The sequence below is a fragment of the Chanos chanos genome, chromosome 4 (genome assembly GCF_902362185.1).
Source record: "Chanos chanos chromosome 4, fChaCha1.1, whole genome shotgun sequence".
NCBI classification, from domain to species: Eukaryota; Metazoa; Chordata; class Actinopteri; order Gonorynchiformes; family Chanidae; genus Chanos; species Chanos chanos.
This window is the reverse complement of record NC_044498.1, coordinates 11,954,824-11,979,055: the sequence shown is the minus strand read 5'-3', so window position 1 is coordinate 11,979,055 and position 24,232 is coordinate 11,954,824. Positions and strand designations below refer to the sequence as shown.

At 40.8% G+C, this 24,232-nt stretch overlaps 1 protein-coding gene across 1 annotated transcript; it reads left to right on the top strand.

Moving 5' to 3' along the window:
* The first annotated feature begins 1,354 nt into the window (after positions 1 to 1,354).
* On the top strand, positions 1,355 to 24,069 carry slx9 (SLX9 ribosome biogenesis factor). Its single transcript, XM_030771989.1, has 6 exons — positions 1,355 to 1,561; positions 1,804 to 1,933; positions 16,982 to 17,050; positions 19,884 to 20,043; positions 23,104 to 23,172; positions 23,368 to 24,069. The coding sequence occupies exons 1-6, from the start codon at positions 1,355 to 1,357 to the stop codon at positions 23,492 to 23,494; spliced, it is 762 nt and encodes a 253-aa protein (XP_030627849.1). The 3' UTR covers positions 23,495 to 24,069.
* The last annotated feature ends 163 nt before the right edge of the window (positions 24,070 to 24,232 follow it).

Genomic DNA, 24,232 nt, shown 5'->3' with positions numbered 1-24,232 from the left:
ATGTCATGTTGCTTTGTTCAAGACTAACTGGAATGTCAAAGTTAATTTGTTACAACATCTTATTTAATGACATTGACTAGAATGCTGAACTGATTGTTTCTAATGGAGAAGATAAACTAGACAAAAGGCCTGGGTTCTGATAGAGTCAATTACACCTTGGCCATGACCATAATCAGCCTGTTAGGAAGTTTCAGTTACCATGGACACCTGAACCCAGTGAAAAACTAAACCTTGGTCTGCCACCATTCTTACCTTTCTTGATAGTTCTGGAGCTGGGAGCTATGCTATTAAGTTGCTTTCCCACAACAATACAGTCCATTACACAACTAAATGTGTGACTCAAGCTTCATACGAACACAAATTATTACCCTTGATTAAAAAACAACAACAACAACAACGACAACAACTAATTTACATTCAAACTGTATGGTCTGACTGTGATAATTTTTTAGCAAATGTGAAGAATTTGCTGCTGGTTTAATAGTATTATATTTTTTATATCCATACTTTGCTCTTATTATAGAGTCGTTTCTTATATTTGATTAAAATCTGTATATTTGTAACATGGCTTGAAGATTCTTTCAGATCTGCTACGTTTGTACATATGTATTTATGCGTCTAGCCACTGTATTTATTTACTCATTTGCCACATCAATCTGATATTAAACATGATTTTCAAGAGACGTTTCGAACTATGTTTATGTTCTGATTTATTTAAATTGAATATAAGCCCTAACGTTGATGTCAAGATTTAGTACCGTTAGCTCCACTATGTGAGCAGGGCATACAATGAAATAGAAGTGTAATAGAGAGGTACACGTGTCACGCCGATTTCTGCACACAACTGTAGTCTAGAGGTTATGGCACATTTTGGCAAGGGGCTGTAAATATGAAAGTACATTTCCTGCTGTTTCCCAGTGGGTATACAGAGAGACGGGTCTGTACAGTTTCACATATACCCAATAAATGTTAAAATTTAATGAGTTTTAATAAAAGCTGAGGTATTTGTTAAACTCAAACTCATGTTAGAATTTGTAGACCAAGGCTTAACATTACTTTCAGAGATGTATATGCTGAATGCATTTTTCAGGTTATAAATGCACTTTAAAAACGAGAGGAGGCGACTTCGGCCACTGTCCTTATCAATACAGCAGAAGGTGCTCTATGACCGAAGACCTGACAGATGAGCGAGCCGGAACCGAAATAATTTAGTCTTCTTCGCTCCGGCTAATTTTAATGGTAACACTCTCTGAGACGCGTGAGTTATCAAAACACGCACGTTGTGAAAGCGAATTTGACTGTCACACAATCCTGACAGCTTGAATCACGGCAGTGTCAGATAAATTTGGTTAAAATGGTTGGAAAAATAAAGCGAATACGACAAAAGCTTCATCAGGGAGCAGTGAAGCTTGAGCATGCCACAGCAGCTGGATCCACACTCCCGAATCTGGAGAAGGCTCCCACTCAAGCTGAAGTTCCATCATTCGGCCTCTCAGGAACAGTCAAAACCGCGTCTCTTCCACAGAGAGCAAAAACAGGTGACAGCGCTAAGGATATAAAGGTACGGTAGATGACGCCGAGCTGGTGCATATTTAAGGTCTCATTGTAATGGGGCTTAGGCTGATAAACTTGTACTAGCGTCAATAATCAAATCAAACTTCTGAAAGGTAATAGGTCGAAGTAATTCATACCATCTGTCGACTCTTATCAAGTTGTTTTCACAACTTAAGTTTATGATAGGTTCGGAAAATATTTCGTCAATAAACCACATCTGACCGCCCACTCTTTGTATTATTTTCACAGACATTCAGTTCTTTCCCCAGTGGAATATTTTCTGGAACGAAAATCACTCCTGAGTCTCTAGTTCAGACGTTGAAGTTCGACGAGCCCACACATGTTGTTCCACCTGTCCTGCCAACTGGAGAGCCAAGAGGTACAAATAATTCCTTCAAACTGCATTTGATGTGTAGTTTGTAAAATGTTCAAACCAGCACTCTTTTCTAAATCGCTTACCATTTTTTCTTGGTAAGTGTTTCGGCGTAGTTAAAGGACACATAAACTGCATCGACCATCGACTTGTTTTCAGGCGCCACTAGATGGTAGCATTGAACTAGAAACCAGATTTGAGTGCAAACGAGTGATATTTCCCAGGAGGGTTCCCTCTTTTTGCTTATAATGATCTCTAAAAACCCTTCCAGACATATGAGTGGGCAGCATCTGCATTGTACGTAAGATTCTTAAGACTGTGGGCGCGCCGAAGGCGTGACACCTCACAAATTGCTTCTCCACACTACAGCACAAAGGTTTAAAGACTCGTGGATAAAAATGTTCTTAATTTTTTTTCCCCCCCATTTGTAATATTACATCCCTGCACCAAACATTTACATTTTACTCTCTCAGGTTTTTGCTATGTAATTCAAATGATGTTTTTTTAGAACATTGACTTGGACTTGTTTATTCTGAGGAAAAATCTCATTTCGTCTGCTGGTGATTCTATAGTAGTGAATTTTAGGGCAGAGGAGCTGGCGTTAGAGTCTCTGCAGTAAAGACTCACTGGGCAAGCTTGGCACTATTTTTAGACTCTGCAGTATAAATAGCTCATGCGTGAAATCAAGCTTCAGCTGCATCATGGCTTCACTCATCAGTAGCGACACTGAGGCTGCTGGTAACATGCATGGGTGTTTGTGTGTGGGTGTGTGTGGGTGGATGGGGGGGGGGGGGGGGGTGGGGGGGGGGGGGGTGGTTACACGTGCTCCACCTCTTCATTGATGTACACCTGTTCCATAGAAAAAAGCACCTGCATTTCACAGGGGAGGGAAAAAAACTGCAAACCTGGCTGAAACACTGCTGTAATTTTACGCTTTGAAAGAAATACTCAGGAATGGGTTTTTTTCTCTCTCTCTCTCTCTGCAGCATTTTAGTGTTGGAGAGGAATGTGAGATTACTTAGAAAGCTGGCACTCTTCATTCACCGGTTTGACTCTTATGAAAGGAATCGCTTGTGTATGTGTGAGAGTGTCTGCTGTCTTGTGTTTAAATATCGAAATGTGGTAAAAAAAAGAAAAAAAAAAGCATTCTCTCTCACTAGCCTCATGCGAAACATATCTGCTCGTCGTGGTTTCAGAGCCCAACTACAATAGCATTCTTTTGCGTCTTGTCTCTACTCTTCTTCCTTTATCTTTGTTTCACTTGACTTCTTCCTTACTCCGTCACTACTCCTTCCCTACTCTTCTGTCCCCACTCCCAGTAGGTGATGTTGTTTTTTAACAGGGGTAATGGCCCAATGGCCAACAGGGGCGATGGCCCAGTGGTCACTGACACTACTCTATAGAGTATATAGGGGATGGCAGGTTAACAAGAGGGATGCATTTTGGTCATTTTGTTAACAAGGGTGATGGCAACCCCCCATCATCCCCCCAACAGATCGCCTGCCGCCTACTCCCATCTCTCTCTGCCCCCTCCTGCCTCACACTCTCGCTAAACTGTGTCCAAGACCCAACCTTTGACCTACACTTGTAGCCACCTGTGGAGGCTCTGTTTCTGTTACATGCCATTTTTAACATGTTAACATGACTGAAGGTGTCATCAAAAACAGACTTACCGTACCATTAACCGCCATGAGGAAAACCATGGGGTGTCTTGATTATTTAACAAAGCGTCCACCCAGTGACACAACTGGCTTTGTAAGCTGAGATTTTTTTTAAAGGCAGGTTTACTTGTCATAACACAGTACATATGACAGAGCACTAACATGAGAATAACTTGGGCCACCAAAGAACATCTCTTTACATCTCTCTTTACATTTTTCTTCGCTAAAAACACACGACCTGATGTGTGGTTTGATGTAAGACGTTAGTACACCTTTCCATGTGTTTATATTTCTCCAGTGGATTTGCTAGAAGAGGGAGCTCTGTGGTGTGTAATTTGTAGCGTCCTGAGTGTCTTCATTTTCCTCTTCAGTACTCTCCCGGCCTCCTTTTCTCCTGGACAGCTCTGCCGTGGCAGCCATCAGTCGACTGAGATTTGTTATGTTGAGTACATTTCATCAAATTCCTCAGTCATGCTTTCAGTCTCCTCATGCATTTTTGTTCATATTGCCAGTGAGTGAAAAGACACACTGAGAATCATTTGTTATGTGTTACCATATAAATTGATTTTGTTTTTGTAATACAAAGTTGAATTTCAAACACAGCCCTAAGGCTAAGAGCATCTTATTTCCGCGTCTAGGATGACAATCAGGTTTTCGCTCTTGCTCTCTGTTCTCTCTGACTCTTCTCCCCCGTTTATTTCTCTCTCTCTCTCTCTCTCTCTCTCTCTCTCTCTCTCTCTCTCTCTCTCTCTCTCTCTCTCTCTCTCTCTCTCTCTCGGCCGCCTCCGTATCTTACTCTGCATTGTAACTGAGATGAACCAACTGAGTACAGGTTTCCAGAGAGGGGATTATCAAAGCAGTTCAGGTTGATGAAACGATGAACTTTTTTGATGCCACAGTTTCAAAAACGTTCAGAGGATCATCGCTGTGTGGATTATCTTGTTGATAAAAGGGAAAAGTGACTGCTTGTCAAGCTGCTAGTCCTGAAAGTTACACAGGAGCACTATCCTTTAAAGCTTTCGTTGTTTTTCCCCAATGACACAGTTCAATACTGTGTAATTTTGGCAACAGAGTGCTTTTATCCATTAGTAGTTGTAATTGACTTAGATTCACATAGAAGCTTATTAAGTGCAGCCATTGCTTGAAAGGCAATTCAGTTTCACTTACTTCCAGTCAAAGCAATTTCTCAGATTGAAGACTAGAGGGTGACTTTAATGGAACATCAGTTAGAGTTAAGCCTGTTGAAGATCTAAGGTTTCCTCATTCCCTCTCTCAAATTGAAATTCATGCTTTTTCTTAGCGCTGAGATGTAACGTAGCCCTGATGCGCGAGGTGACTTCCTTTCATTCATAGTTATCTATCCAGCAACATCTTTGATTTTTCAACCTTGGATCTCTTATCTTTGAAATTATCACCTGACAAGCATTCAGTTCAAGCTTCGCTGGTTTGTCGTTTCCTTATTCACGACTGATAAAAAAACCCAGAATGGACCTCTTACAAAACCCGGGATGTGATAATAAACGCGCACAGGCACAATCTAAGAAACATTTCAGTACTTATCAGTGTATTCTTAGCCAGCATTTGCTATTAGGCAAAAAAAAAAAAAAAAAATTGAGAGAGAGAAAGAAAGAAAAGAAAATTGGGATGAGTGGGGACGATGCCTGTGGTTTGTATGCACAAGAGATCTTGTGGTTGTAACATGTCTTTCTCAGACTTGTTTATAGAGGTCCTAAAATGTTTACAGTAGGCATTTACATCTTTATAAAAACATTATGTATCCAGCCTTTATATGATCTGTTGATTGGTTGTCTGGAATGTAAAGCTAACAGAAAAGACACGTCGTGTAGTTAGATGGTGAGATGGACGGGCTAGAGGCTGAACGTTTCAGTATGTATTGCAGCAAAAGCAAATTTCCTATTGTGGTTAAGCTATTTTTGTGTGCAAATATTTTATTTCTGTGATTGTTTTAAAATGCCGAGAGAGATTTTGATGTTTTGATCCAGTAGGCTGATCTCTATCAGATAATTGCAGAATGGAGTGACTTGTTCTCTCCCATGGTTGCCATGCTGGTCCTTTCGCAACTTTTCTTTTCTTTTTTTCTTTTGGCATTGATCGTCTGATAAAACCATTTCTTTTTATAAGTGCTCCCATGCGGATTTCTAATGATGCTGCATTGACGGAAACAGTCATTTTTTTTTCTTTTTCTTTTTTTTTTTTTGCTTGGCATTTTTCTCTTTTGGCTTGCCGCAACATAACGCGCGACTTTAACAATTAGTCTATTCAGACAGCAATATCGGCATCAGAAAATTCAGAGCCAACTGGCAGTCGGCGTTTCAGTTTAATGTTAAGATTCAGGTATGAATGCTCGTTTCATAATCCTGTGTTTGTTTTTCTCACGCACTTTATCACCGTACACGAAATAAAAGAACTTATAAAAATAACGACACAAATATTATTGTTAGTGCAATATTTGCTCACAGTGTTCCCACTTACGAAGGAGAAATAGATTTTCTCTCGCTCTGTGACCCTGTGTTTCATTAATCCACCCACAGATTTGTGTTAGATTCAGCTTCTTGGTCTGCACCCAGTCAGCATTCCTGTAGTCAAACAATAGTGTCAAATTCACTTATTTCAGTACTCCACTTTGCTGTGTTATTTGCAGTCCGACCAAAATAATAAAATCCTGTTTGAACAATAAAAAAAAAACTGCTCCTTTGAGTATACTGCCACGTTTAGAGCATTAATCATTTTTCGTTTTCATGTATAAAGCCATATTGTAACCATGCTACAGAAAAATATATATTTGACTGTGAGAAAGACCTATTTGTTAAAGCGTAATTGATTTGAAATGTGTAGAACAACTTCAGTGCCTTTGTTCAGAGCTCACATGATTACATCCAGCGTAACATATTATATTACATTTATCTGAAAAATCATACCTATGAAATAAAAGAAAGACAAAATTGAATTGCTTTGTTACAGCTGTTACTATGTATCTACCCTAGTTTGTTCCTATAAATTAAGATACAGGGACATGAGTTGTAACCATTATCTCTAGGCAGGCTTAAACCCACCCTCCCCTTTGGTATCTCTGAGAAAGTGAATGATATTTTTGTAAGGGACACACCAGATGTTCACCAGGGAGACCTCTGTTGCATTAGGATATGGAGTACTCTGCCACGTATAGTTTATTGATTGTGATAGATTCATACACAACGTCGCTTGATATTCTGACTGGGGATGTACGTGATTAATTGATGATCAATTATTAATCATTGCATATCATCGTCGATCAAGCTTAATGATTAAAACGATTCATTTTACTTTGGGTCATGTTGCAGGCCTGTTTCAGAGAAAAGTAGGTTATTGTTTGGATATCCAGCCCATACTCTGAGCCACACTGGAGAATGTCCTCCCTTGCGACACATGTATTTGAGACGTTCACGCCATGCTTGCAAATCTTTCACTAAACCGTCTAAATTATGCCAACGTGGCCGAGATGCTGATTTTCAGCAGCTATTTTTAAGTAATCTGTCTAGTTTTTCCACAATGTTTCAAAAATATCATAAAGAACAGAAAAGATGACAAGCCATGAAATAAAGATTCAAACCTCTCAAGCAACCAAAGTGGTGAAATAAAAATGATATCCTCTCAGGCAACGACTGTGACACAAACAAAAGTCCTATTGTCGCTGTTGCTCCTGTAGTATTTGTTACCTGAGGTAATGTAAATATTGTAAAGCTATCAGATGTCTCTCTGTTGTTAATATTCATGACATTTTAATAAATTGTATAAATCTTGCAAGATAGGTTTAAAAGAGCTGCTTACTATCAGGCAACAATGTCTCTACAATGTTTATGCCAATGAATAACCACAGAAATCTTCCCAGTGCTTTTGCAAGCGTCCCATTGATGTTTCAAGGACGTCGTGTGCTGTCTGGCTTTTTCATTTCAATTCAACCTCAAATCAGCATTTAAATTAAAACACTCTCTCTTGTGTATATGGCGGTAAAACAGGGGGAGAGAGCTTTACCGCTGTGTTCCGCCTGCCACGTCTGTGCCGCACTCCTTTTTTGGTAAATTGAAATCATGACCTGCCAGTGGGAATAAGTTAAAATAAAGTTTTTAACTGTGACAAAATGTCTTCCATTTATTGTTCAAACACGGAGACTCTGTCCAGCACACCTGTGCTGTTTTAATTGACTAATTAGGTGTAGCAAGAGTTAGACATTCTCTAAGCGTCGTTGATTGTGTTGCCTTTTTTGTTTAGATTTTAAAAACATCTAAACAAATATTGCTCTGTGATTATATTGTGATAGATGCTCTGGCATAATGTGTTTTGAAAGTGATTTAAAAAAAAATGGTATCAGAAAATAGTTTGAGTTCCAGGGCTGAGAAAGTTATAAGTAACTTTGTTAACACTACATTGCGGAGAAATACAAAACCGTGTTAATGAGCCTTTATAATATAAATTTTACAAGCGCACCCACGAAGTGAGCTGCCTGTTAACAACAATGCTTAAAATGAAGAATATCCCGTTTGTATTCTTAGAAAAAACTGTATACACCATGGTAAAGCATAGAAATTGAAGTATCTGAGGGGCATTGACTTCCGAAGGGTTCTCCCAGGGAGCTGCACAATTAGGCCATTAATTATTTAGCATAATGGAATAATAACGTTAGGCTACTTGCGTGTTTCATGTTTGAGATCGACGCATGATAGGCAGATCTTTGCATGCAGAGTTTGCATGTCACCTTCTTGGGGTCGTCCTTTACACCCTCGAAATTATCCCACACTTTGGATTATTTCCTGCCCGACATAGACTAATAATTTTATAACGACAAGACGCAGCTCCCGAATTGAGTTTGAGGGGTTTTTTTTTCTGCGACTAACCAACCAATGAAAACTTTGTCGATTAAGCCTGTTCTCATCAACTATCGATTTGGTCGACTATTAGGGGGCAGCCCTACTTTTATATGATATCTGAAAATGATTGGGATAGTTAATTTCAGACTTCTGTCTGTTTGTAGAGTGATGAAGCTCCACTAGCCGAATCTTTACTACAGGTTGGCTGTATGTTTAGGCCATTTGACAAAGGGGATCGATCATCGTCTGTAGATGCTTTGACAGAGAGGATACTCTCTGCACTTTAATTGTAGGTATCAATGTCTCGCAGTGACCCAGGAAAACCGCCTCCTTAACCTTCCAGTCAGCTCCCCAGACACCACACTTCTCTCTCCCAATGATGGAGGGATGAGTAGAAGAGAAGTGCAGAGAGAGGCAGGAAAAAGCAGATGGAGCGATCCGGCCATTCTTAATTGGAGGTATCCATTTCGCCTGAGCTGAGAACATGATGCTCTCTTTGGGACCGGTGTGGTGGGAAGAACAGTTTTGGTTTTTTTTTCCAGACCCCCCCCCCCCACTCCCCCTTTCCCTCTCACCGCAAACAAAAGAGTCCAGTTTAGAGATTGTGTTCGCCGCATCAGCATTGAAGTCTGCTACAGCAGCAGCCTAGAGATTCTTATCTGCCTGTTCTCCACTGCCAACAGCCGCATAACACGTTGGTTGTTTGCACTGTGATATGGTGACCAGAGAATGTGGCTTTGGAGAGGAAGTTTCCCTCAAGCTCTTTCCTTCACTTGGGATGATGAAGGATTTGATCATTCATAGATGGAGAATGAAAGCACTTTAATAGTTTTAATTGGGTGCCCCGAGACACAAGCATCTTAAGACTTAATGAATAGAATATATTTGTATGTATGCATGTTATGTAGTATATGTAGATAGTGGAAGAAATGCCTCATAGGCCAGACATGTGTAAATATTATGAAAAAGCCTCTTTGTGCCATACATAATTGTAGCTTGAAAAGGACATACTTGTATATTTTCCACGAATCTCCTTGAGGCATACTCGTTTTCAGATTTTTTAAGGATTCAGTTAAAGGGCATGCCATATAGCAGAAATCCTTAATGTGTTTTGGACACTATGATGTGTTGTGCTGTTGATGTGGGATTCCAGTTGGGGGGTGGCGACCTCTGTGTCAGAGTGTCGGCTGAGTGTGAAGGTCGCAGCCGCAGCCACCCCCACCCCTCCCCACCCCATCCCCCCGCCCAATAAACAGCACCGTCCGCTGAGCGGTGGGCAGCATCTATTAGCCTGCTCCCTCTGCGTCATAACGTTTAAGACCAAAACAACTTCAGCCATTTCCTTGAAATGTCGGTTTTATTTCAAAACTCCCTGCACAAACTGCTGTCACCAAGTGTTTTCAGTAAAGCATCTACAGCTACATTTTAATTTAATCCATTATATTTTAAATGCTAGAATCTGAAACAGTTACTGACTTTGCTGGATGCTTTTATAATACTGAATTTGTTAATTACTGAATTAGTAGGTAGTCCTACTTCCTCTTACGCATCAGTTATTTGTGAAAACATTCAGTTGCATTTATGTGAATATCTACAATATCTTATTCCAGTGATCACAAAATAAAACAGTAAGTCATTTCAAACCCAAGTTGGATCTCAAAATGTTCGAGTCTTCAGGGTTTAAATCAATTACTACCCTTCAAAAGCATCAATAACAGTACGAGAGAAATGTCTTAGCGTTATCACTACATACAACCATGCACAATCCAACATGACTATTGATTATGCATGCTAATTAGTTAATGAAATGGAAGCACTTGTTCAAGGCAACGGTAATGAATTTGAGCTGGTCAGGACTAACTGACTAAAGCAGAGTCGGCGATGATATTCTGACTTCTCACGAACGCAAAGACCTCATTAACCCTTCCAACTGTCACCATGGAGATATGGCCTGCCTTACAGTCAGCCAATTAAAGAAATAGTTCATATGGACTCTATTAGATAGTGGCTCCCGTAATATTGAATTAAAGCAGTAATGATTGTGTTTAAACACATTACACTTGGCGACCAGACCCTGACCGTAGTCTCTGACTCAGAAACCGTGAAGTATTCTATAAGCGATGGGAGAGCTTGGACAAATGAAAGAGAGCCAAAAAATAGCTCACATTTTTTCAAATCTGCATCCAGTTTTCATTATGAAAGAGCCTACTAATCAAAGGACATAGCAGAGAGAAATTCATGTGATTAAAACATTTTACTTTTCTTACTTCACATGTAGCTGTTGTCAAGTTGGCCTTGAAGAAGTTTTTTTGCTCTTCCTCCTGCATTTGCTAATGTGAAACCATATTGTATGAAAAGTCACCAGACTCTCTGAGCCAATATATAACCCTCACAGTATGTAGTGTGCATTATGAAGTAGTGCAGCGGATGACTTAAACCCGGCCTTTCTGGTGCTTTTCAAAATATTGAGCGATCAAATGAAAGTGTTTGAATGAATATACACACAGGCCCATTTCCCTGATTCTGTCTCTGTTGTTGGAGGCTTATTGTTAGTCTGCAGTCGTGCTTCTACATAATACCGGGGACGGAGATGTTTTGATTTTTAGACTTAATGAGCTTGTTTTCCTGAAACTGAGTGAATGACTTGGCTTTCCTGTTTTGTCCCCCAGTAGTAATACACAAACTAATAACACGATCCATTGTTCACTCTAAAGGCAACAAACCCGATTTTCAGACTGCCAATATTGAGTTTGTCTCTAAACTCCCTCCATGTTCTTCCATGATCATTGAATTAGGTGCTAATTACTCAAAATAGCGTGCTCTGAACTCGTTCTTGCCCTGCTTCGGAAAGTCCCTAATCGCCATCACTGTTGATCTCCGCGGACATGTTTTCTGGCTATTACCAATTTCAGCCTATCACCATGCGTGATTTCTCGAGAAGGCTTTTTTTTTTAATTTTTTTTTTTTTTATTTGATTAGCCACGCATACACTCGACTCGTCGATAGTTTATCGAGCAGTTGTGTCACCGCGGCGTCGTTCCCTCCACAGAGCAGGGCAGGGCACGCCAACTCCCGCTTTCCTAATCAAAGTGACACGCATTAGTCGTATGTTTGCTGACCTGTGAACCAGCCGTTCAGTGCTGGAAATCCATAAGCAGTGGAAAGGAGGCCAATGCAGATAAAAATACCGTTTTGGTTTTTTTCCCTCTCCAGCCGAGCTGACTGGTTCACACAAAGGTCTCCCCTTTTTTTTCAAAGCAAACAGTTCATTTGTTTCTTTGTACGTTTTTCAGTCTTGAAATTCAGTTGCTGTCACATTCATCCATAATCACTGCTATGGATGTATTTTCTTTTCATTTCATCCACATAGTTCGATTTTTTTTTTTTTTTCCCAACAAGAAAAAGTGGATACACCTAAATTCACGTGTATATTTCTACAGTTGAACAAACAAAGCATGTGAGAATGCAAGATTTCTCAGCTGTAATGGGATGTGAACGCTGTTCCTCATAAATGTCCTCTAAAAGCCAGAAGTTACAGGAATCTGCCAAAATCCTAATATTTTAGTGAAATTAGCTATGTTTGAACACAGCCCCAGAATTTAGAATGGTCTTGCACTGAGATATGATGGGGGTTGTTAACCTCACATTGGACATGAATAGATTGCGGTCAGGATTGATTCACCACCGTGAGTAATCCCATGCATGAATATCAGTCTATCTTACTGGCAGCAGAGGAAATAACTCATTTAGCCCCAGCTGAGTGTCACAATCTCAGCAGACCGTCCCTTTCATCTACTGTATTTCTCAATTACCCAGCGCCTATTTTTTTTTTTTCCTCACTTCTCAAATATTTTCCCCGCATATGTTGCATAATGCTGAAAATTGCTTCTTGCAGATTTCCCGGCTAAAACGACGCATTGCTTAACCTGCCTGATCCTTTGTTATAAAGCTCTTTGATAACGAATCTACATCTTCATTTGACGCACGGTTCCTCCACGTCCTATATTGTGAACAGTTGCAGCGTGTTTTCTATTTTTAATTTTTTTTTTGACCTTGTAAACGTATGGAAACCTATCTCCACATCCACGGTATTTTAATTTACACCTCCCTGTCCTCATTTGGCATCTGTCCCATTAAGGAGTCAGGGGGAAGGGATAGTGTGCACAGCAGAAGAGAGAAGGTGAAGGGGGGAAAAAAAAAAGAGGGTGTTTGGACACTGACAGATGGGCTTGTCTTGTCCGGTGCAAAGGGGAAAAGCTCTCTCTATTTAAAGAGCTGTTTGAAATTGGGAGGAGAGGGCAAACCTCATTAACGTCACTGCAGGGACGGCCGCAGGAGCTCTCTGCAAGCGTGGTGTAGGGCATATTGCCTCTATAACTAGGACGAATGCGGTGCAGAGTCAGCAAAGCAGTGTCCCTGTGCGCCACTGACGCACAAACTCGTGCTGACTAGAGTTCTGTAAAGCAGTGAGAGAAGTGTAGACGCGGGTGATTAAAGTTGTAAGGCCTAACATAAATTATGATGTCTGAAATTCCCCCTGTAAAATGTAGAAGCGCAGAGGGCCGGCAAATGAATCATTTGTGAATGTGGAATGGTATAGAAGCACTCTAGGCCTTAATAGTACCGTTTCGACATTCTCTGGTGAAAATGAAGCAAAAACATGCCGTGAGAACATTTGGACAGCTCTTTAACTAATGCGGAAGAGGATTTTTTTTTCTTTGTCGTATCAGGATAGCCAGTCTGTCCCAAAAGATTTTTGAACGTGTGAGGATTTCAAGCAACATCCTTTGCATGTGAATTAAACTGCATATCACAAAATAGACTTTGTCAAGATTGCCCATGTCTCAATACAACCATTTCTAAATGGTTTCTAATTACATTGATATTTGGTAACAAAACTGCATTCGTGGAGTGTTTTTAAAATACATTTCTTGTATTTGTTTGAAACATGCTGGGTTGATGGAGTCATCTAAACTGAGTGAAATAATATTTTGATGCCTATGTGACATTTAATCATGCATTGCTAACAGGAAAAAATCTCATATTATTCCCTTGGCTCTCCAGCAGGCAGATAATATCGAACCTGTCCCATTCTCTTTTTACTTCAGCCACCAGAAAAGCTAATGTGGTAGAGGACCTAAATTCAATACGCTCATCTCTTTCCCCCTCTGGGCTGTTAAATATATAGCCCTGAAATAAAGCCAATGCTTCTCTCAGGAAATAAATCTTGAGGCAATTGTTTTCAGTAATGACAACAACTGATAACTACAGTCTACAGCTGATAACTACAGGCTACGACTGATAACTACAGGCTACGACTGATAACTACAGTCTACAGCTGATAACTACAGTCTACAGCTGATAACTACAGTCTACAGCTGATAACCACAGGCTACAGCTGATAACTACAGGCTACGACTGATGACTACAGTTACAGCTGATAACTACAGGCTACAGCTGATAACTACAGGCTACAGCTGATAACCACAGTCTCGTGATTAGAAGGACACTCTCGCTCTTTCCTTCATGCAAATAAAAACGGAGACAGATTCTATACCGCCCTCTCAGAAACCTCAGGTAACAATCAGCAAATGATCGGGGGGGGAAAAGGCGGCAAATATGGGCTTTGAGCGATGAGTTGAGAGGGCTCTTTGAGTTTTGCTCTGAGTGGCCGCCCTAACTGACTTACAGGGGCTCTGTATTATTAGACTGGATGAGGCTGTAGGCCTTTTCAGAGAAATGCGCCGCAACCAGCTGCTAAAAGGGTCAACGCCCCTGTTGGACAGATATAGAGAATTAATGAGAGAGAAAAGGAGAGAGAGAGAGAGAGTGAACGAGAGGTGGGAGGCTGTGAGAGAGATCCGTGGTCCTGTTGCTCTTTGTTTTATGCACAAAGGAGCATGGCGCTTAAAGCCCTTTCACGCTTTCTCTGGCACTTTTCCATCTTTCTGTATAGCTGTGCCCCCCCCCCCCCCCTCTCTGCAATTAATGAGATGATTTTGTTTTATAGGCTCCTTATGTTCCCAGAGATTTCTTCGTGTCTTACTTCAGCTAGGCAATATGTCTGAGCTGGTATCAGTAGAAGACAGTATAATGTATAGCCTGAACTGTAAGCTTGTCTTCCTCTGCTTAATCCTCTGTCACACAGCTGTTTGATAACACACACATTCTTATCACACACACGCATTCTTCCTCACGCACTCCAGTTCCTATACTGTGAACGTTCTCATGTCGAATGTGATCTGAAAAGTAACAGCACAGAGTTGAGTCGAGTCCTCAGTGGGAGACTTAAAGTTACAAGACTCTGGTGTTTTCTCTTATGGAACAGCTCTTAAGATGTGGGCAGTTAAGGGCACATTTTGACCTTTTTCAATGTGCAGTTCAGCAGAAAAACAAAATTGCTCCCTTGCCATTTAGAAGTTCAGTACTGCAGCCTGTGTAGGAGGTACGCACAGCTGTTCTCAAATCCTTTGTATTATCCTACATCAAAGCTAATCACACACATCCTGCTCTGTCAATGCTTCGTCCTGTCCTGTATTAGGAGTCCCTGATCGTTGTATTCTTTAATGTACACCAGTAATGCATTGTAAGCATTTTTTAGGAGCAAAGGTTCAGAATCCATACAGATACTGACTGTGTACCAAGACCTTTTTGTTATGGTTAGACCTTTTTGGAACATAGACCTACTGAAACTTGACGTCAGTCTTTCATCTGTATGTAAATACACATTTTAGTGTTTATTTTTTATATTATTATTGTTGTTATTATTATTACAGACGTGATGGTGATTTATACGTATGGTTACATTCCATTAAGATAATACTTTTCTGTGGGTGAGACTTTTACATTTTTATTATTACAGAGCCATAATCTAACCGTCAGGAAAGAGGTACTTAAGCAAACTGGCACTTAGAGGAAGACCGTCAGGAAGGGATGTATAGAGAACTGAGGTCTAATAAGACCTATTTGAAGTAATAGACGTTTTTTTCTGATGAATAATATGATGTGCATTTGCAAGGTATTCTTTTTTTTTTTCTCTCTCTCTCTTGAAGCCAAGCTGGAGATAATAGGAGGGCTGACAGAGACGCTGAGGCTTGAGAAAAGACGCGTCCCCGCATGGCTGGCAGTGCTGTTTGACTCATCCAAACACGACAGCCGAGCACTGCTGCATCGCTAATTACAAAATCAATTCCATTTGCACACTCGAAATAGTGGAATACTGAAACGCTACTGCAGTAGGACCGGTTTGTTTACCATAGCGGGGGAACTGTAAAGGACCAAACAGGTTTTATGCATTAATGGAAGAACAAAATTTAATCACAGTTACAAAACAAGTCATTTACACGCCGTCCAGCTTTTACTTTTATGACAGATGGTCTTTGTATGCAGCCGTTAAGCCTTAAATAACACAAATAACAGATTATGTATATGCAGTATATATACACTACTAAAACACTATCTGTGTGTGTGTGTGTGTGTGTGTGAATTTAGCTGGCGTACTCAGTCAGAGTGGTGGTCTTTATCTGTGTACAGACCTCTGGGTCTCACAGACCTCCCAGTGGCAGTGTTTTTCCTCTCTCTCTCTCTCTCTCTCTCTCTCTCTCTCTCTCTCAGGAAGGGCTGGGATGGGAACTGTACTATCGCAATGTCTGCACACAGAAGAGCTCCTCTCTCTCTCTCTCTCTCTCTCTCACTTGCTCTCTCCCTCTCCCTCTCCCTCTGACAAACACACACACACACATATATACCCTTACACCCCAGGGAACGGCCCTGACCGCAGGGGACAGGCAAGCTGGACGCCCTGATAAACCACCTATATCCGGGGACAGGAAGTTTCATGAAGAAAGAAAAATACATGTATTTTAACTGATCATTGTTATGTGTGTGTGACACTGCCTGTTTGTATCTAGAACAGGGACAATGTGGTTCCCCAGTGAAACCCGGAGATAGAGATAGCTCTGTACAAACACTCCAGACCAGCCCTGCTGTCTTTTCAGTAGCATCATTTGATCCTGAGCAGACACAGGGCTTGTCTTTTTTTGCCTTCAGATAAAGATGCTGTATCTAACTGCAACACCTGTGTGTTGACAGTCAATAGGTTGTATACACATTTGTGCGTTTGTGTGTTTTTATAAGATCTGATGAGTGTCTTTAATATGTTAGAGAGAGCCAACAGGCTCTTGATAGAGTAATGTGTAGTTTCAGTACACACTGACCTGGGACTGAACATAGGAGCATCTCGGTCATAAATGATTGTATTTTGTGAGGCTTAACCAATGCTAGTGAAATTTTGTTCATAAGACCCCTGCAAGATTACAAAAATCAGTCAGATGTCTGGATTTTTTTTTTTTCTTTTCTTTTTTTTTTTTGTTGAGGACACTAAACTAATTTGAATTGAAATGCCTACCTTCAGTAGGCTTATATCAAAATGAAAACTTCAAAGCGCCCCCCCCCAATATACTATTCCGGGGGGTTGGGGGTGGGGAAACAGTCATTTTCAAACTTGCTCTCTCTTTCTCTCCTGACAGGCTCTGAACCAAAGAAACAGCAGTCAAAGAAGGAGAAGATGAGAGAGAGGAGAGAACGGTGGCTTAAAAGTAAGTATTTTCTCAGCATTCAGTCTCACACAGCGTCTTATTCATGCCCTCGGCAGAGTCACCGGGTTGTGTGTTCATCTTGGGAATAATTATTCATCAAGAATATTTTTTAATTTTTACCCCCCCCCCCCCCCCAAAATGTCATGCGTGAGGCATGTTTTCCAGATCTGGAGTGAACCGATTTTTACGCTCTAATGTTCAGCTGTAACACATAGTGGAGCGGTGACGTAGGATGTTCCTGTCTTGCGTTCAGGGTTGGTTTTGATGGATGGATTTGTTGGATGAAATGACAGCCCGTGCTCTCTGAAGACGACGGCGGGTCTGTGTGCGTGTGCTTGTAATTGCAGCCTCCCTAACACCATATCCTTACCCGTAATTGTGCTCATTGGAAACCAAATCTGCTGATGAGATCAATCTTTGTGAAACACAAACTGAGGCCTTTATGATTATAATTAGGAGCTAATGGCGTGCTCGGAAACCCAAACCCGGCTGAGGACATAGCTGTTTTCTTTTTTTTTCTTTTTTTTTTCTGGAAATGAAAAAAAGAAAAAAGAAAAAGCAACCAAAGTCATTGATTGTATTTCACAGGCTCTGATGTCTCAGGCAAACTGAACTGACCTCTCCAGCCTGGTTCTCGTCCTCTGCACTCAACTCAAAATCTCAAAACAACAAAAAAAAAAAAAAAAAAAGAAAAGAAAACCTAGCCTCACACGATGGTATTGAGTCAGTCAAACCCTTTCATACTGGTTTTATTAGAGACAAAGCCGTAGAACGGAGGCGCTTGCTTGACAACCACTTCTGCCACGTTTGTAATTTGTATTATAAATGGGTTCCTTTGGTGACGTAATGTTAATTGGCAGCTCGTGCGCTTTTGCTACAGTCACAATCTCTGGGGCTGACCCGTTTGAGTGACGCTATCACACAATCAGGGCGAAGCTGCTTTGATGCTGGCCAGATCGCGGTTGCCCAGAATCAAATTCGCATCTTAGCGCCGTGATGTCATGTTTAGTCGGTTTCCTTGCGGCTCTGTTTCTGTCAGACTGTGCCTTCCATGTTAGTGGGTTAGGCACTTGTTCTGTTGATAACCTCGCCTCTAAATTGGGGGTAGAAATGGAAACGATAAAGAATTACAAGCAGAAAATCTCCAATGCCTGTGAAGTGGTTTTAATTGTTAATGTGGATGATTTTAGGGGAAGCTTCTTTTTTCAATGAGGCCTCAGTAGACGATGACAGATCTCTCTAAACAGAGGGTAGGGACCACAGTAGTCTGTTTTGCGTGTAGCTTGGCCGTAATCCTGTCCAGTTTCATCCCCTTGTGTTTCCTGTTTTCTGTGACTTTGTGTGTCAGTGTTATTACTGCTATAAATGTTGACAGCTGAATCATAACAGTCGTGATGTGTTTTATATGGCAAAAATATAATCCATCAAATCTTTTTCCATTTTTAAACATCTGTTTGGCAACAAATCCTCATCCTGAGGTTCTGGTTTATTGTTGTGGTTCTGTTGTGGTTATAAACATGTCCTTCATGATTTTTTTTTGTCTCTGTTCAACCACTTAAGTTTTCTCTCTCTCTCTCTCTCTCACTCTTTCTCACGTGGTGTCTTTCTCACATGCTCTCTCTGTCTCTCTCCCTCTCTCTCATGTACTGTGTCTCATCTGCTAAGGTGGAATGTATTTGAAGGCCCAAAGGTTTATGCTTGTTAATTATCACCTGTTGTTAGACAGCATGTTGCAGCTGCTCACATCTGGTTTGAGAACTTTCTCCAGCTTTGATCGTCTTTTATGGAAAAGGCCGATGTTGCCTTGAGGACAGGACCCTGCACATCATCTGCCCTTTACACTCCAGACAAAAGGGGATCAATTTAATGTTCAAAGCGTAACTTTCTGATTTAAACTGGTACCCTTACTGAAATACATTCATTTGTAAACTAGTAGTTACTGCGATAACCATCCGGTAGAGTTGTTGCGCTCACTGAATATTTAATCAGAATATTAAAAAAAGAACAAAAAAAAAACAAAGATGCAATTAGGAGGAAATCCTCTCTTACTTAGTTTCTTGTTTAATCGTGGGTCATTGCTGGCTGGGCCTGGTTGGTTTAGAAATGCCAGGGTTGTTACATCTGTCCATAAACGGAACAAGAGTTGATTTCTCAGCTTAGTAGTGTTTTTGGTTTTTTTTTGTTTTTTTTGTTTTTTTTAAAGGATGCTTTGCTCTCTTACACGTTCTTTATTTAATGTGGCGTTGCACTTAAGCTGGCCTGGTTTCTGTCTTTGTAGCCTGTCCCATTACATCATTATGTTCCGTTCCCTGGGCAACTACACTTTCCTCCATGACACTTTTGCTCAGGAATGAGATTGAGAGAGGAGAGCTGAGCTGTTGAGTTTGGCTTGGGGAGCTGGACGCTCCTTTGCACAGTCATATATGGTGATACTGTTGGTGATGATTGTCAGATGTAAAAGAGTTACTGAACATTGTGGTTCCTTTGAGATCTTTTGTCAGTTTTTCCCCTTACAGTCCCCTCAGTATCATTTGGTTTGAAAAAACATCGCCTGATAAGCAGGACTGATTTATCAGCACTGTAATTTATACCACCGGAATATCCCAGCGGCCAGTTTTGTTCCTGTCGTAACTTGATTTTTCTTCACAGTGAATGGAGTTAACCTGCTAAGATGTTAATTGTTATCATTATTCGAGAAAATCTGAAATGAACTACAGTTGTCTTAAAACAAGTCTGCTTTATAAATCATATATTACTGAGTTTATAAATCTCTGGAGATGTAATCGAAAACCCCGGTAATTGAGGTCCCTTGCCATCTTGTCTCTCGTTACAGAAATTAGTGCCATCAAACTGGCGAAGGAGCAGCAGGCTGCCCAGGCGCGGAGAAAGGCCACGCCCGTGGTGGGAGACATGAGGCCACTGGTGGACGCCCTCCCTGAGCTCTCGCAGCTTCTCCCCACCACGAAAACCACCACGCGTAGGAAGACAAACGAGTAAGGCCTGCTTACTTCTCATACGCCAGAGTCATGTCACCAGTGGCATTCGTCCTTTCTTTCACATTCCCCCCAGATGCCAAACAGTGCATCCCGTCAGGTTCCCCCAAAAATATTTTCAGATGCAAAACATTCACTGGTTCACCACCAACTATGAGAGCTTCGTCCTCCAGACCTGAAAGAGGTGTGGTACAGGAGTAATTTTGTGCCGTTTAATGATAGTGGTTGTGTCTGCGTGTGTTGGAGAAAGATCTGGAAACCAGAGTGAGTCATTACACTGAATAGTCAGCAGTGTCTAGGCTGAGACCAACTCAGAAGAGGGACATGAGGTCACACATTCCGGTGGAGAGAGTGGAGACGGATCCAAATCCAACCAGGCCATACATTGACTCTTTCCTACATGGCGGGATTCCATGAAGGCACAGCTTCACTTCACTGTGAGGATCTCTTGACATGGACAAAGAGAAGCATAAGTGTATGAGTTTGAAAGTCTGACTGTGTCCATGCCTAGAACCGGGCACACAGGAACAGATACACAGGATAATCATGTAAACACAATCTTCATAGTTCAACTCTTCTATGACTGTGTGTGTGTGTGTGTGTGTGTGTGTGCGCGCGCATGCGTGCGGTTTGCATTGCATGTATGTATGATGAAAAGACAAGAAAGAAGAGGGGGTTTTGGAGACTACTGTAGCTTGATCTCAGTTCTCCGTATAAATTCACACTGAAATATACCTCACGGCAAGAGGCTTATTTAATTATCCAGGTCCTTTTCAGGATTATGAATACCTAAAGCTTCTTTATGGCCCTCACATCAAGACTTACTCGTCACCATAATTGAATTCAGCCTTGGGTTCCTCTGAAGATGTACTTTATTTTGATTTGCAATATTTCAACCGGTCATAAAAGTGTCTCCCAGATCAATGTCTCTGCCTCTTGCTGTATATATCTTCCCTGGACTGAGAAGAACAGAATATGGGTTATAAAATGCCTCCCCACATTTGTCTCAGTGAAGGTGTTGCATCTGAACAGTTAACACCCCACACCTCCAATGCTTGCCTGGAATGACCTGAAAACATCTTGCTAATGCGGCACTGTTTAAGTCTTTTCAAGAAAATCTTTCTCTATCTCTCCAATGCTCCAAATCTTTCCAAGTCATCCTTTGGCATCTGCCTACGGTTTGAGTTAAAGAAGCTTGACGCTGAAGACTTTTGACAAACTTTTATAGACAGAATGAAGCGTCGGAGACGAAGGTGTGATTAGAAATGTGTTGGCTCCCAGGTGTACCCAACATAGTTGTTAAAAGCACCTTGTATGTGGAAAAAAAAAATAGTTGTTACATAAAATTCGGGTTTTCTCTCTGACTCGTGTTTAATTCTTTGAGTATTTGGGAATTCCATTAGTATCATTGGTGCCTCTTCCTAAAAATGAATGTCAGTCTCTCAATGCTATGTTCATTTGTTTTGGCTCCCCCAGTTTTATGACTTTTACTACTTGTAAGCTGTTTACACTGATACTTCTCGTGATATTTTTACAGTTGTCTCATGTCTTTTTCTGCCAATGAAACATTGGTGGTAATGTGGAGGTTAGCAGAGGTTCAGACAGTAAGTCTGTTTGACAGCAGACCTTAAGTTTTTTGTGCGTGCATGCCAATGTGTGGGTTGTAGGAATGTGTATAATTCATAGAGGGTGGCTGTATGTTTGATTAGAGGGCCATATACTGTTAAATGGAGGAACTTTGTATGGGCCAAAAATAAGTAGTTTACCCACTATTACGCGTTTTTGGTGTTTCAGGAGATGGTTTGAAATGAGCTCCAAGGTTGCGGGTTGGTAGGGGTCTGTGTGCGGATGGCATCTCTGACTTTTGTGGTCTTGTTCAGTGTTTGTGTATGTCTATGTTTATGTGAAAGCGAGTAGACTGCTTGTCACTGCCAGGCGGTTGTTTAGGTTGCATGCTCAAAGAGTCAAGAACATGTCCAGAGAACGATCTGGGTCCTGAGAACCGTGTCATCTCTGGAGGGCGAACGCTAGACTTGTCCAAACAAGGTTCATTATTGCACTTGTTTCTCTTGGGATGAGATTTAAATGGAATATTGTTGATTCCTGATGAGCCAATCCGCATTCCTTTTTCTGCTGCCAATGATATCAGATGTTTAGCTCTGTTACCATGTTGCGTTATAAATTTTTATATTTATTTTTATAATTTTGTGATTAATTCCCCTCATGAAAAGTTTAATCCACTGTCTTGACATGACCCCTCATGTGTTTTGAAGTTGGAAAGATAATTTAATGCTGCCTCAGAGATAGCTCCTCTTCATGGTCTCCTCTCAGTTAGGACAATGTGAAAAATATTAAATGCAAAATGATATTCAACAGACATCCCAAGAACTGATGCTCAGTGTTTTTAAGCCTACGATATTTATGCAAAGATGATTGTCAACCTAGAACAGTCCACCAAAAACACCCCCTGTGCCCTTGGCCAGAATAAAAACCTATGCGTAATAAATATGTATAGAACACAGACAAAGTTGAATATATCCACGGTATGACGTGAATTCCCACAGGAAACTGAGTTTTTGGCCCGGCGCACCGGCCCTGTGTGTGTACATATCTGCCAGAGGAGACCATAATGGATGACTCTGTAGGCCAGCCGCCATCTTGGTCTGACTCTAGATTTGGCTAATGAGTCCCCTGGCTTTGCTCCTGCTGAAGTCAACTCGGAGCTCATTTTTAACCTTGTGGTTTAGAAAAATGGCTCGAATCAAAAATAGACGTCTCATTGTACTAGCTGTCTGTGACATTGTCCTGTTATAGATTCCAAAAAAATAGTTATGAGTTTTTTGGGGTTTTTTTTTTTTGTTTTTTTGAGGAGAAGAACAGGGTTTGAGCTGCAGTGTTTACACTGGAGATGTATTCTGATCTCATATGTAATCAGCAGTGTATGTCACAACTGTTCTCTTATGGGATAAACCATTAAACACTAGTAAGAGGTTACAGAGAATTTAATACGATAAAGCTGTAAATTCACTTTTTTTTTTGTCATTCTTTTTTTTCCTCTAGCCCTGTAAAGAAAAGAGCAGAGCCAACAGACTTCAGCCTAATGAAACCGACTCAAAAACGAAAATTCCTGTAAGTGATCAATTTTACTACATTACATTTCATCAGTGTTGAAATCATTAGTTGTAAAAGTAAATCATTTGAACTGTCAATACTAGGACTGTTACGGTAACCTGTGGATATAACCCTTTAAAGGTGCATTTGTGTGTGTGTGTGTGTGTGTGTGTGTGTGTGTGTGTGTGTGTGTGTGTGTGTTCGTTCCCTCAGTGAGACTGAAACATCCCGCTTCAGTGAAGCCATGAAGAACCCTGCCTTCAGAACCGGCTCCCTGGCTGCTATTGGGGAACACTTAAGAAAACGTCTCAAACAGGAGGACGAGCAGAGCCCCAGTTAACCCTGTAGACCTCTAAGAGCATAGTACAACCCATACCACACCGGCCCTGTCCTAATACTGTGATAACCACACTGGCCCTGTCCTGAGTAGTCTGATAACCTCACTGCACCATCCTAGTGGTCTGAAATATTTCTTGTCTTGTTTTTTTGGTCTTCTTGGTATGTGAAAGCTGAATAGATTGTGAAATTTCAATGTTTCACCTATCCAGGTCTTTTAGATTAGTGTTAACAAGAGGAGGGAAGAGAAAGAACAAGAAACCAACTGTTAAGAACTCGACTGGGGTTATAGACTCAGGCAGAATGCTTGACGCATTCAAACAGAAGGAACTGATACTTTGAGACTCACAGGGAAATAGAAAAATGTTGAGTGGCTTTTTACTGGAACTAAACATTTATTTGGCTCCCACACTAGACACTTTTTGCTTCTTCTCTACCATTACTATCCTCTCATTTCCTCGGTTTTTGAGAAGACACAATGAGTACAACTGTGTTATTCAGCTTTGCAGCCTTAAATACCACAGCACATCGCAGCCAAAAAGAAAGTACTACAAAGAATCACATTTTTTTTCTTTTCTTTTTTTTCTTTCTTTCTTTCTTTCTTTTTTTTTTATAAACCTGCTCTTGTGGCATTTGAGGATAATTTATTTGAGAGGTGATAAAATATGACTTTCCCATTTCTCTGTTTAATCCTGTATGATGTGTGCTCTATGCTTTGATATATGATCTACTTGCTCAAGGA